General features: G+C 34.6%; 1 protein-coding gene across 1 annotated transcript in view; it reads left to right on the forward strand.

The window, feature by feature from the left end:
- The window catches only part of COG5 (component of oligomeric golgi complex 5), a 283,180-nt gene that overhangs the window by 41,618 nt on the left and 227,401 nt on the right, over positions 1-14,161 (forward strand). The window contains exon 6 of the mRNA XM_067745932.1: positions 1,651-1,771. Coding sequence (XP_067602033.1) covers positions 1,651-1,771 — 121 coding nt within the window. The remainder of the gene's footprint in view (positions 1-1,650; positions 1,772-14,161) is intronic.

Below are 14,161 nucleotides of genomic sequence, written 5' to 3' on the forward strand. Positions count from 1 at the left end.
AGTAAACATGTTTAATACTTGGCTGCCTTTGATATACATATGTTTGTAAGTGTGTATTTGATTATATGTTTGTGTATGTTGTGTGTGCATGAGTGTGGCTGTGTTTGGCTCTGAGGTGTATGTGTACTTCATTCAGAAAAAATGTTTATAGTTGAAGCCTCAGGGACCCTGTCTTCCTAGGGCTTTTAAATAGCTTTTTTTTTTTTTTTTTTTTTTTGCGGTATGCGGGCCTCTCACCGCTGTGGCCTCCCGTTGCGGAGCATAGGCTCCAGACGCGCAGGCCCAGCAGCCATGGCTCACGGGCCCAGCCGCTCTGCAGCATGCGGGATCCTCCTGGACCGGGGCACGAACCTGCATCCCCTGCATCGGCAGGCGGACTCTCAACTACTGCGCCACCAGGGAAGCCCGGGCTTTTAATTCTTATTGCTACCAGTTAGGATTTTCCTCCTTACGTGGGAGATGTTCTTGCTTCTCATCCAGCTTCAGGGCCATTCAAAGATGGTGGTGATGAAGCAGCATAGACTGTCTCTCTTTTCTTTATTATCACCACTGAAGCTGAAGGTCATTATATATGCATTACTCCATCAGTCTCCCTTTTCATTCTCCCCAGGCAATTGCCCTGGATTGCCTCTGTAATAAAGCGTCTTGAAATACACAAATCTTTATTTCATGTCTTACTCTTTTGGATAGGTTAAGACCCACTATTGGATCTGGTAACAAAAAAGGGAATAGAGGTGACATATAAATGATAGGGTTTTTTTGGTTTGTTTTAATAACTTTATCTTTTACAATTTGTTATTAATAAAAACATTAGGAAATATCAGTAAGGGCATGCTTATTCTTTAAGATCTAGTGAAACTGGACCTTTTAAGTCTGTTCCCCTACGGACTTAGGAAAGAGAAACTAGGACTGGAAACAATAGGAAACAGTAGTAGGAAGCTAAGCAGCCGTAGCACAGTGGTTGTCAACCTTGGCCACACACAGGGACTGCATGAGGATATTAAAAGAAATACTGTTTCAGCTTTAATTGGTCAGGGCTCTGTCTTGCTTGGGCATTGGAACGTTTTGAACTTACACACTTGAAATTTTTTTTTTTCTTTATTTTTTTGGCCTCATCGGGTCTTAGTTGTGGTATGCGGGGGCTTTAGTTTCATCGCGCAGGCTTCTCTCTAGTTGTGGTGCTCGGGCTTCTCTCTGTAGTTGTGGTGTGCGGGTTTTCTCTCTCTAGTTGTGGCACATGGGCTTAGTTTCCCCGTGGCATATGGGATCTTAGTTCCCCGATGAGGGATCCAACTGGCGTCCCCTGCATTGAAAGACGTATTCTTTACCACTGGACCACCAGGGAAGTCCCCCTACATATTTGAATTTAATATGAAGTCAAGACTGAGAGCCACTGGCCTAGAGAAGAAAACTGGTCTACGACTGAGGAGAAAAGTGCTTAGGTTTCATAGCACCTCAATCCCAAATTCTCTTTGAGATAAATTGGAGCTTATTGTAAAATGCTGCTTTTTAAGACTGGTGATTATTTAGATTTCTGACTGATGGAAAACAAAAAATACATGAGTGAATTTTTAGCATCTGGAAAGAAGAGACAGATTCACATAGTAATAAAACTTCATGGATTGACTTTACTTATTTAACATTGCACAGGTTGCCTGTGATTTGCTTCGGAGAATCATTCGCATCTTGTATCTCAGTAAGAGACTCCAGGGACAACTGCAGGGGGGAAGTAGAGAGATAACAAAAGCTGCTCAGAGTCTCAGTGAACTTGGTAAGTCCTTTTGTTTTTTGATTCACTGGTTGAAGGAAATTCGGTTGTTTCAAGTTTTTGGTGATTATAAATTGAGCTACTTTAACATTTGTATACAGGTCTTATGTGAACCTAAGTTTTCATTTCCCTAGGAGAAATGTCCAGGAGAAATGCTGATTTTTAGGTGACAAGTCTCATGTTGGCATGGTGCCTAGAAGATCTGTTGAATTCATTTCTTCATTCATCATTCTTTTCTTAAACATTTAGAGCAGCCTCTTGACCTTCAAGGGTGTCAGCAGTGACAGCTTTGAGTACTGACAGGTTGCAAGGTCTATGATGAAGCAGTTCATAATTTTTCAGGCAAAATTTTGAATACCTACCAAGTGCTTAAAGAACTACCTAACACCTGCATTTTAATGAGGCTTTGCGGTTTTCTTTTCATTGGGTACCCAGTAATTTTTCTGAAGTGGATGTGTTTAGTGGAATTTGTACCTTTTTAGGTTCAGAAGGTCTTTGATTATATCCATCTTAAATATCAAGAGTCTCCTAATGCTTAGTAACGTGCTTTGAAAGTAGTTATGCCAAAAGAATATCAAAGATGTGCATTACATGTTCTTTTTGAATTTTCCTATATTTCAATTACATAGTCATACTGTAATGCTTATTCCCTGTTTTGACTAAGGAAATGTAACATCCTTCACAAAGCATGCTTCAACAACATTTCAATTTATAATGCTCAAATACATTGCTTAGGCACATCATGGGAATATATTGAACTTGTGATTTAGTGTGCTCGGAATATATTATATAAAAAGTTAATCTTAAAGCAGTGAGTAATGCTTCACTGTTTTTTCACAATATGTGCTAAATATAGAAGTATAAAAATCTTAGTATCAGCTGTTATTTTTTGCTTTATCATATTTAATTTCTGTGCTCCAAAAAATACTCTCGAATAATAGAATCATTAAAAACAAACACAAATTATTCCAAGATTTATTATGTATACTTGTCATCACTGATACTCTTCCATAGTAAAAAGTTACTAGATTTTGATTATGATTATCATCTCTCCTAGAAATAACAGATGCTGTAATGCAAATGGTGATATCTTCTTTTTTTAAAAAAGGCACATTTTATTATTTATTTTGACATCCTTATTGGAGTATAATTGCTTTACAGTGTTGTATTAGTTTCTGCTGTATAACAAAGTGAATCAACTATAGGTATACATATATCCCCATATCCCCTCCCTCTTGCGTCTCCCTTCCACCCTCCTTATGCCACCCCTCTAGGTGGTCGCACAGCACCCAGCTGATCTCCCTGTGCCATGCAGATGCTTCCCACTAGCTATCTATTTTACATTTGGTAGTGGATATATATGTCAGTGCTACTCTCTCACTTCGTCCCAGCTTACCCTTCCCCCTCCCCGTGTCCTCACGTCCATTCTCTACATCTGCGTCTTTATTCCTGTCCTGCCCCTAGGTTCTTCAGAACTTTTTTTGGTTTTTAGATTCCATGTATATGTGTTAGCATATGGTGTTTGTTTTTCTCTTTCTGACTTACTTCACTCTGTATGACAGACTCTAGGTCCATCCACCTCACTACAAATAACTCAGTTTCGTTTCTTAAAAAGGCACAATTATTAATCATAATGTTCTGTGTTGGTACAGTGCAGAGTATAAACTCATTATCCTTCCAGTGAGGCTTTGGCTTTACCCAAAGTTTTATAAATGTTAAACGATGACAAGTTGTTGAGAAAGTATAGTAAATTATGGAGTTATCTCAAAATGGATTGTGTTAATTTAAATTTTTAAAGCTTTGCAGATTATGTGCTATTCAAAAATTTCAAAGGCATCATGTCTTTATCATTCACCACTGTGGTTCAGTCTTGGCCAGTCCTGGCATTGATAATAAGGAGAAGCCAAGAGGGAGATAAAGTTTCTACATTTGGAATTAATGTTTTAATAAAAGTAATAATTTGGTAATCATTATTACAGTTACACATGTACACTAAATGCTGTTTCTGTGATTGGAGCATCTCTGAAATTATCAGTGTCTATATCTGTATGGTTCTGGCTCTCATTAGAAAGAATAAAATGATGAAGAGTAGCAGGCCCCTGAGATTAACTGAAAACCAATCTCTCAAACTTGAAAGGTCTTGAGGCTTGAAATGTAGTGACCAGATGAAATACATTGTCATCTGAAAGTTAATTATATTCTGAGGGACTTGGAGGGGAATGTCAGTGACTGCTAATGGATACCACTCTTTAGAGTGGTGAAAATGTTCTGCAGTTAAATAGTGGTGATTGTTGCACAACCTTGTCAATATACAAAAAAGCCTCTGAATTGTATGCTTTAAAAGGTTGAATTTTATGCTTTGTGAATTATATATCACTTTAAAGTTATATATCAATTTAAAAAGTATATTCTGGTGCCTAGTGATGATTATGCTGGTACCTTTTCTTTTTTTTAAAATTGAGGTCTAAGCGATATACAGTAAACTGCAACATATTGAAAATGTACAGTTTGGCAAGTTTTGACATGAAACCATCACCAATATTAAGATACATAACTATCGCCCCCCAAAAGTTTCCTTATGCCCCTTGGTAATCCCTCCTCAGGCATTTATGGATCTGCTTTCTATTACTATAGATTGGTTGGCATTTTAATGAACTTTATATAAATGGAATCATACAGTTTGTGTTTTTGTTTGGCTTCTTTCAGTCACCTTAATTATTTTGAGATTCATCTATGTTGTGTGTATCAATAGCTCATTCCGTTTCATTGCTGAGTAGTTTTCCATTATATGGATATCCCACAGTTGGTTTATTCATTCACCTGTTGATCGATATTTGAGTTGTTCCTAGTTTTTGGCTATTACAAATCAAGCTGTTATGAACATTCATATACAGGTATTTTTATGGACATATGCTTTCATTTCTCTTTGATAAATATGTAGATACAGAATGGCCAGATCATATAGTAGATGTATGTTTAACTTTGAAAGAAATTGCCCTGGTGTTCTACCTGAAGTGTATGAAAACTGCACTTTTTCTGCATCCTTGTCAACACTCGTTATAGTCAGTCATCTTAATTTTAGCCATTCTAATAGGTGTGTAGTAGTATCTTGTTTTGAGTTCACAAAAAAAAGTTTGTAGAACTAATACAGGAGTTTAGCAAGATTTCAGGATATATGGTCAATATACAAAAATTAGTTTTATTTCTTTTTTTTTCTTTTTTTTGTTTTTGGTTGTGCCACGTGGCTTGCGGGCATCTTAGTTCCCAACCAGGGATCGAACTCATGCCCCGTGCAGTGGAAGTGTGGAGTCCTAACCACTGGACTGCCAGGGAATTCCCTTTATTTCTGTATAATATTAACAAGCAATTGGAAGTTGAAATTCAAAAATACCACTCATAATAGCATTGAAAATATGAACTACTTAGGGTTGAATTTGACAGAAGATACACAGTTGTATACTGACAACTAGAAAACATTGTTGAGGACAATTAAAAAGACCTAAATAAGTAAATAAACATTGTGAATTGGAAGACTTTATAGTGTTTATTAATATGCCCATTTTCCCTAAATTGATTTGTATAGATTCAGCACAGTTACAACCTGCATCCCAGCAGGCTTTTATTAAAATTGACAAACTGATTTTAAAATTCATATGGAAATGCAAAGGATCTAGAATAGCCAAAACTTAAAAAAAACCCCAAAAAACAGGCACAGTTGGAGCATTAACCATACCTGATTTGAAGACCTGTTACAATGACTTATACTAATCAAGACAAAAAGATAGACAAATAGGTCAATGGAATGGAATAGAGAGCCCAGAAATAGACACACACATGTAAGAATAACGGATTTTTGACACATTTAGTGGAGAAAAGAGTCTTTTCAACAGATGGTACTGGGAAAATTGGATATCCATATGTATAACAGTGAACTTGTATTTATACCTTACTTCATATAAGAAAAAAAGAAAACTGAAAATGGATCATAGTCCTAAATATAAAACCTAAAACTATAGAACTTCTAAAGGGAAACGTAGGAGAACATTTTTATGTCTCTGAATTAGAAAATGATTCCTTAGATATATAACCCAAAGCACAATTCTCCCCGCCACACACAAATTGGTAAATTAGACATTATCAAAATTTAAAACTTCTGTGAGCGATGCTGCTAGAAGAATGAAAAGACAAGCAAGCCATAGACAGAAATGTTTGCAAAGTGTATATTTGATAAAGGACTTGCTTCCAGAATATATAAAAAACTTTCAACATTGGTAAGAACACAAACAACCCAGTTAAAAAATAGGCAAAAGATTTGAACACACACTTCACCAAAGAATATACGTGAATGGCAAATATGCATATATGATACTCAGCATCATTAGGCATTAGGGAAGTAAAAATTAAAATCATACTGGTGTCTTACTGACAGAATAAGCAGAATTTTTTTAGTGCAGACTTATGTGTAATTTTTCATGCATATTGTTATGTATGATTAAAAAATAAAACTATATAGTACAGATTTCAGGATTAAATTATATCACATTGATTTATGGTTTTTCTGCAAGAAAAGTCTTGGCACTAGATGAAAATTTAGATGGGCCTTACTAAATTTGTAACATTTTTTGAACATTAGTTTAAGATGATACACTTAAATCACATTTAAGTTATACCATGGTTTATATATAATGAATGTATTTTATGTTGTGTGGTGTGACAAAAAAAAAAGAAAGTATATCCTCCATTAATTTTTACTGTGTATGGTCTGTCCTCTGAGTTTTATAATTTTGTTGCTAAGCTGCAACAAAATGTTTTTTGATGATATATGGTGATACATTAACACCGTGTATCATGAGAAAATATTTTTCAAATTTATCATAGAAGCATTTTATGAAATATTTTTTATAGAAGGAAGGGATAGTCTAAGTTTGTTTTATCCACTAATGTTCTTATTGTAACTGATATTTTCTCAATCTGATAAAACAATACTTATATGCAAACATTTTTGATTTATGCATAGGTGGGAAAAAGTATGATTTACATAATCTTTGCCACGTAATAGGTGATCGATAATTAAGGAACTAATGAATTTTTTTTGAGATGTCTGTAAGATGATGTAGTTGGTGAACATTGTATTATTTCAAGCTTTTAAAAATTGTTTATTGATAGGAAAATTTGTAAATATGCCATGTAACCATTTCCAGTATTAAATTAGGTCTGAGATGACTTCTTTTTTAATTGAAGTATAGTTGATTTGCAATGTTGTGTTGGTTTCTGGTATACAGCAAAGTGATTCAGTTATACATATATATGTGTATATATATATATTCTTTTTAATATTCTTTTCCATTATGGTTTATTGCAGGATATTGAATATAGTTCCCTGTGCTATGCACAGTAGGACATTTGTTGTTTATCTATTTTATATATAGTAGTTTGTATCTACTAATCCCAAACTCCCAATTTATCCCTCCCCCACCCCCTTTCCCCTGTGGTAACCGTAAGTTGTTTTCTATGTCTGTGAGTCATTTTCTGTTTCATAACTAAGTTCATTTGTGTCATATTTTAGATTCCACATTTAAATGATATATGGTATGTCTTTCTGTTTCTGACTTACTTCACTTAGTATGATAATCTCTAGGTTGAGATGACGTCTTAAATGCATTGAAAACATACATAGGTTTTTGTGACAACTTCAGCGTAGCAAATTCAGTATGCCTTTTTTTTTTTTTTGCGGTACGTGGGCCTCTCACTGTTGTGGCCTCTCCTGCTGCGGAGCACAGGCTCTGGACGCGCAGGCTCAGCGGCCATGGCTCACGGGCCAAGCCGCTCCGCGGCATGTGGGATCTTCCCGGCCCGGGGCACGAACCCATGTCCCCTGCATCGGCAGGCGGACTCTCAACCACTGCGCCACCAGGGAAGCCCAGTATGCCTTTTTAAACCTACAGTGTAATCATATATGATGATAAACATCTTCAGTACCTATGTTTGATTTAGATAGTCTCTAAATTACTTACATATGTGACCGGATTCAGCTACCACCAGGTCAGGGTGATGCTGTGCTCAAATCCAGAATAATGGGTTTATGCTTAGGTATGGGATTGCCAGTTGTGGAGACATAAGCATATTAAAATTACACACCCACAAACCCTCTTTTTTTTTAACTAATTGAACTTAATGTTATCCAAATTTATATTTAACACATAATACCCATACAGCATTTATGATCGTATTTTTTTGGTTTTATCTTTCATCACATAGTGTCAGAAAATGAGGATTAATATCCAGATAAAAACAAGCAGCTTACTTTTTGTAAACTTTAGTATATTATTTTTCATACATTTCAAAGTTACAGTAGTATTTTTGGATATATATTTTATTCCATATGGTCAGGTAATGTTTATTGAAGGTCTGTAGTTTACCTTACTGTTTGTCACCCCCTGCTGGACCATTCATCATTGTTTGAGAAAAATTAATTTAGTGTAAGGTTCTTCAATCTAGTAATGTATCAAATTTTCAATTACTCGGCTCTAAGGGCTTTATTTTCTATTTGGATGCTTAAGCCAGTACTTCTCTTTTCCATTCCAGTACATGTAAGTTTTAAAAATTGCAGTGTATCTTAAATGAATATAAACAATGCTCCAAATACAGGCTTCTTATTGTATTGACTTTTTACTGATTATTTTATTGATTGTTCCTAAAAAATGGTGTCAGCGTACTTCTAGCGAATTACAGCTTTGAGTCTCTAAGTCTAATATTTTGGGGAAACATTAGATGGGCTGTTTTACTTTTTATTGCCATTATACTTGATTACTTTATGTATAAAAATTCTAAATATGTTAAACAGTTTTTATCCGTCTTTGGTTTAGTAGATTGAAATTGGCTATAGGCTAAGTTAAAAGGGTTCAATGTAAATTTATGATTATAGGTATACTTATAGAACTTTACATTTTAATACCATGTAAACAACAGGGCAGGTAGGCAGGCATGATCTTTTGAGAGACATGTTTAGTAAAATAGGATGCAGTTTTAGTCATTTGTTTTAATTTCTGTGTTAGGGACTTGAAATCTGTCAATAAATCAGAAATGTGTTTTTCTACCGTATCTAATTGGAAGATAATGCTGATGTTACAGTTTTATTGTCACAACTAGGAATATATTCAGAGGCCAGTGGTGACCCCCCAAAAGTTGTCTTGTGCCTCTCTGAGTCAGTCCCCCCACCTCCAGCATGAACTTTTGTTACTAGAGATTTCATTTTGCTCTTTCTTGGATTTCATATATGTGAAATCATACAGGAATCATACATGGAATCATATGTGGAATCCATCTTTCTTGGATTTCATATATGTGGAATCATTCGTTTGATGAGTAGTATTCCAGTGGATGTGTATGCCACAATATATTTATCCATTCAGCTTTTGATACATATTGGGTTTTCAACTTTAGACTATTGTGAATAAAACTGCCATGAACATTTATTTTCAGTGCCCTTGGGTAAATACCTAGGCGTGGAATTGCTGGGTCATCTGGTAAGTGTTATGATTAACTTTTTAAGATTTGCTACACTGTTTTCTTTCTTTTTAAACTAATAGGTAATTTTATTTTTACAGTAGTCTTATATAGCAACAGTATTAGTTTGCTGGGGCTGCCATAACAAAATTATCACAGACCGGGTGTCTTAAACAACAGAAATATATGTTTTCACAGTTCTGGTGTCTGGAAGTTCAAGATCAAGGTGTTCATAGGTTTTTTATTTTCTGAGTCCTCTCTCCTTGACTTGCAGATTGCCACTTTCTCTTTGTATCTTCACTGGTCTTTCCTCTGTGCTACACTTTTCTAAAATGGTTGTAACATTTCCACCAGCAATGCATAAGAGTCCCATTTGCTTTACATCCTTCAGTGCTTGTCATTGTAAATCATTTTAATTTTAGCCAGTCTCATAGATGTGTAGAGGTATCTCTTTATGATTTTAATTTGCATATACATGATTACAAATCATGTTGAACCTGATTTTGAATATTTATTTCCCACTTCATTTATCTTTGTGTAGTGTCTGTCCAGATCTGTTGTCTTTTTTTTTGAAAGACAGTATGAATTTACTTTAAAACTGTGGAACAAATATTACTAAATTACTCAATTCAAACTGGAGTGCATTTTCACCCCTAAGTGCTTCGGGACTAAGCTATCCCATCTCCTTTTATTAACTCTTGTCTCTTACAATGTCTAATGATGACAAAAGGTTAAATTTGTGTGCCTAACCCAAATGTGTGGGATAAGATCTGAGCCTTGGATTGAAGTGCATTTGATTCACACAAAAATAAAAAATGGCTAAGAGGGTTCAATAAAAGACAATCTTGTGAAATACAGGGTAACTAGACTTTTGCCCTTGTTTTAAACTGGGTTTGTCTTCTTACTGAGTTGTGAGAGGTCTTTTATATTCTGGATACAAGTTTGTCAGGTGTGTGTGTGTGAGTGTGAATGTTTTTTGTGAATATATGTGCATTGTCTTTTAATATTCCTAGTGGTGTGATTTGAGCAGAACGTTTTAATTTTGATGAAGCCCAGTGTACCTTTTTCTTTTTTTTGGGAGGGGGGTGAGTTTTGTTTTATAGTTTGCACTTTTGGAGCCCTATCTAAGACAATCTTTTCCTGTCCTACAGTTGCAAAAAATTTCTTCTACATTTTTTTCTGGAAGTTTTAAAGTTTTAATTTTTGTGTTAAGGTCTATGATTCATGTCAGGGTACTTTTTGATATAATGCAAGGGAAAGGTTGAAGCTTATTTTTTTCCATGAAGATATCTAATTGATTCAGTGCCATTTGTTGAAAAGACCTTCCTCTCTCCACTGAATTACCTTGGGGCTTTTTTAGAAAATCAATTGACTCTATATCTGTAGGTGTATTTTTGAACTCTATTCTGTTCCATTTATCTATGTGTCTGTCCTTATTTCACATATCTTTATATTTTGATTACTGTAGCCATCTTGAATTTGCATTTAAAGTCTATTTCTTTGTAGATGGAATGTTCTTGAGTCTTGCTTTATTATCTGTTCTTTTATAATTTCAGTTTCCTTTTGTTTGGAGTGTTCATATATATTTTTACTAGTTATTGATATGGTTGGATTGAGTTTGCCATTTTGCTATATTCTATTTTTATCATCTTTTTTCTTTTGTTCCTGTCTTTCTTTCCTGCTTTTTTTCTTTTGTCCTTTTTTCGTAAACCATTTTTAAGTGTAAAATTCAGTGTTATTAAGTACATTCACAGTGTTGTGTCACCCTCAACACTATTTCCAGAACCTTTCCATCATATCCCAAAGAGAAACGCTGTATTCATCAACCAGTAACTCCCCATTTTCCTGTTTCCCCAGTCCTTGGTAACCTCTGTTCTACTTTTTGTCTCTGAATTTACCTATTTTAGGTACTTAATGTAAGTGGAATAATACAGTATTTGTCCTTTTGTGTCTGGCTTATTTCACTTAGCATAACGTTTTCAAGGTTCATCTGTGTTGTAGCGTGTATCAGAACTTCATTCCATTTTTTATGGCTGAATAATATTGCATTGTATATCACTTTTTGTTTATTCATCTCTTGATAGACACTTGGCTAGTTTCCACTTTTTGAAAAGGCTTTTATAAATAATGCTGCTATGAACATTGGTGTTCGAGTATCTGTTTGAGTCCTTGTTTACAGTTCTTTTGGGTATATATCTAGGTGTGGGATTTCTGGGTCATATGGTAATTCTGTGTTTAACAGTTTAAGGATCTGCCAAACAGTATTCCACCGTAGGTGCCCTTTTTACATTCCCACCAACAGTGCACTAGAATTTGAATTTCTCCACATCTTTATCAACCCCTGTTATTTTCCTTTTTGTTTTTTTAAATAATTGTCACCCTAATAAGTGTGAAGGTAACATCTTAAAGTTTCGATTTGCATTTTCCTAAAGACTGGTGATGTTGAACATGTTTTCATGTACTTATTGACCATTTTATATCTTATTTGGTGAAATGTTTTTTAAGTCTTTTATCCATTTTAAAAACTGAGTCGTTTGTTTTTTGTTGTTGAGTTCTAAATATATTCTGGATACTAGTCCTTGTCAGCTAAAATATTTTTTCCCACAAATATTTTCTCCCATTCTGTGAGTTGTCTTTCCACTCTCTTGATAGTATCCTTTGATGGAGAATTTTTTATTTTGATGAAGTCCAGTTTATCCAATTTTTCTTTTGTTCTCTGTGCTTTTGGTGTAATACTTAAGAAACGGTTGCCAAATCTAGCTCAGTGAAGATTTCCCCCTTGTTTTTCTTCTAAGAGTTTTGTAGTTTTGGCTCTTCAATTTAGATCTTTGATCCATTTTGAGTTAATTTTTATATGTGGTGTAAGGTGGGATCTAGCTTCATGCTTTTTGCATGTGGATATCCAGTTTTCCTCACGCTGTTTGTTCAAAACATTATCCTTTCACCACTGAATGGACTTGGCACCATTGTCAAAATTTAATTGACCATTTATGTAACTCTTTATTTCTGGGCTTTGTCTTCTATTCCATTGGTGTATGGAATATGTATCATTATGCTGGTACCATACTGTTATGATTACTAAAGCTTTGTTGTAAGTTTCAAAATTCAGAAGATCAAGTCTTCCCACTTTGTTCTTCTTTTTCAGAAGTGTTTTGACTATTCAGTATCCCTCGATGAGTTTTTCTATTTCTGTAAAAAAATGCCTTTGGGAATTTTATAGGGATTGTATTATGTCTGTAGATCATTTTGGGTGGTATTGTCACCTTAAAGTATTAAGGCTTTTAGTTCATGAACACAGATGTCTTTCCATTTATTTAGATCTTTAATTTCTTTTGGCAGTCTTTTATAGTTTTCAATGCATAAGGCTTTCAGCCTCCTTAATTAAATTTATTCCTAAGTATTTTATTCTTTATAATACTTTTGTAAATGGAATTGTTTTCTTTATTTTTGAATTGTTCATTGCTAGTATATAGAAATACAACTGATTTTTGTGTGTTGTTGATTTTGTGTCCTGCAACTTGGCTGAATTCATTTTTTAGCTGTGTGTGTGTGTGTGTGTGTGTGTGTGTGTGTGTGGTCTTTAGGGTTTTCTACATATAAGATCTTGTCATCTGTGAACAGAGATAATTTTACTTCTTCCTTTCCACTTTGAATGCCTTTGATTTATTTTTCTTGCCTGTTTGTGCAGGCTAGAACTTTCAGTACTTTGTTGAATAGAAGTGGTGAAAGCGGACATCCTTACCTTGTTTCTGATCTTAGGGAAAAGCATTCAGTCTTTAATCATTGAGTATGATGTTAGCTGTGTGTTTTTCATGTATGACTGTTATTATGCTGAGGAAATTCTCTTGTATTTCTAATTTACTTAGTGTTTTTATTGCAAAAGTGTGTTGAATTTTGTCAGATGCTTTTTCTGCATCAGGATGGCCATGTGGTTTTTTTCCCTCTTCATTCTAGTAATGTGGTCTCTTGCTTTGATTTTTGTATGTTGACCTATTCTTGTATACCAGGGATAAATCCCACTAGGTCACAGTCTATAATCCTTTTAATATGTTGTTGAATTCAGTTTGTTAGTATGTTGTTGAGGATTTTTGCATACATATATATGGGGTTTTTTTGGCTCTGCCGCATGGCTTGCAGGGTCTTAGTTCCCTGACTAGGGATCGAACCTGCGCCCTTGGCAGTAAAAGCATGGAATCCTAATCACTGGACTGCCAGGGAATTCCCGCATCTATATTTATAAGAGATATTGGCTTGCAGTTTTCTTTTCTTGTAGTGTCTCTGTCTGGTTTTGATATTAGGGTAATGCTGACCTAATAGAATGAGTTAGGAAGTGTTCCCTTCTCTTCAATTTTTGGAACAGTTTGAGAAGTTTTTGGTATTTATTCTTCTTTAGATGTCTGGTAGAATTCACCAGTGAAGCCATCTGGTCCTAGGCTTTTCTTTGTTGGAATTTCTTGTTTTCTTTGTGTTAATAAGATAGTTCTGTGTATTCCATTTTATTTTGTCTATGAACTTTTTAGCTATAAGTTTATATTATTTTTGCAGGAATTCCTAGGGATTACAACATGCATCTTTAATTTAGCACAATCTACTTAGTGCTTATGTTGAATTACTTCAGGTGAAATATTAGCTGTTTTGAAGTCATTGTCTACTAAATCCCTTGTATGAGCCCACTTGCAGAGTCAATTTCTTTGATCTGCCTTTAAAATTTTTTTTTCATGAGTATGGGTTATGTACATCTGTTTCTTTGCATGTGGAATAATTTTTTATTGAAGTATAGTTGATTTACAGTATTGTGTTAGTTTCTGGTGTGCAGAGAAATGATTCAGTTATACATATATATATATACATTCTTTTTAATATTCTTTTCTGTTATGGTTTATTACA

This window comes from Pseudorca crassidens, chromosome 8, assembly GCF_039906515.1.
Source record: "Pseudorca crassidens isolate mPseCra1 chromosome 8, mPseCra1.hap1, whole genome shotgun sequence".
Taxonomy (NCBI): domain Eukaryota; kingdom Metazoa; phylum Chordata; class Mammalia; order Artiodactyla; family Delphinidae; genus Pseudorca; species Pseudorca crassidens.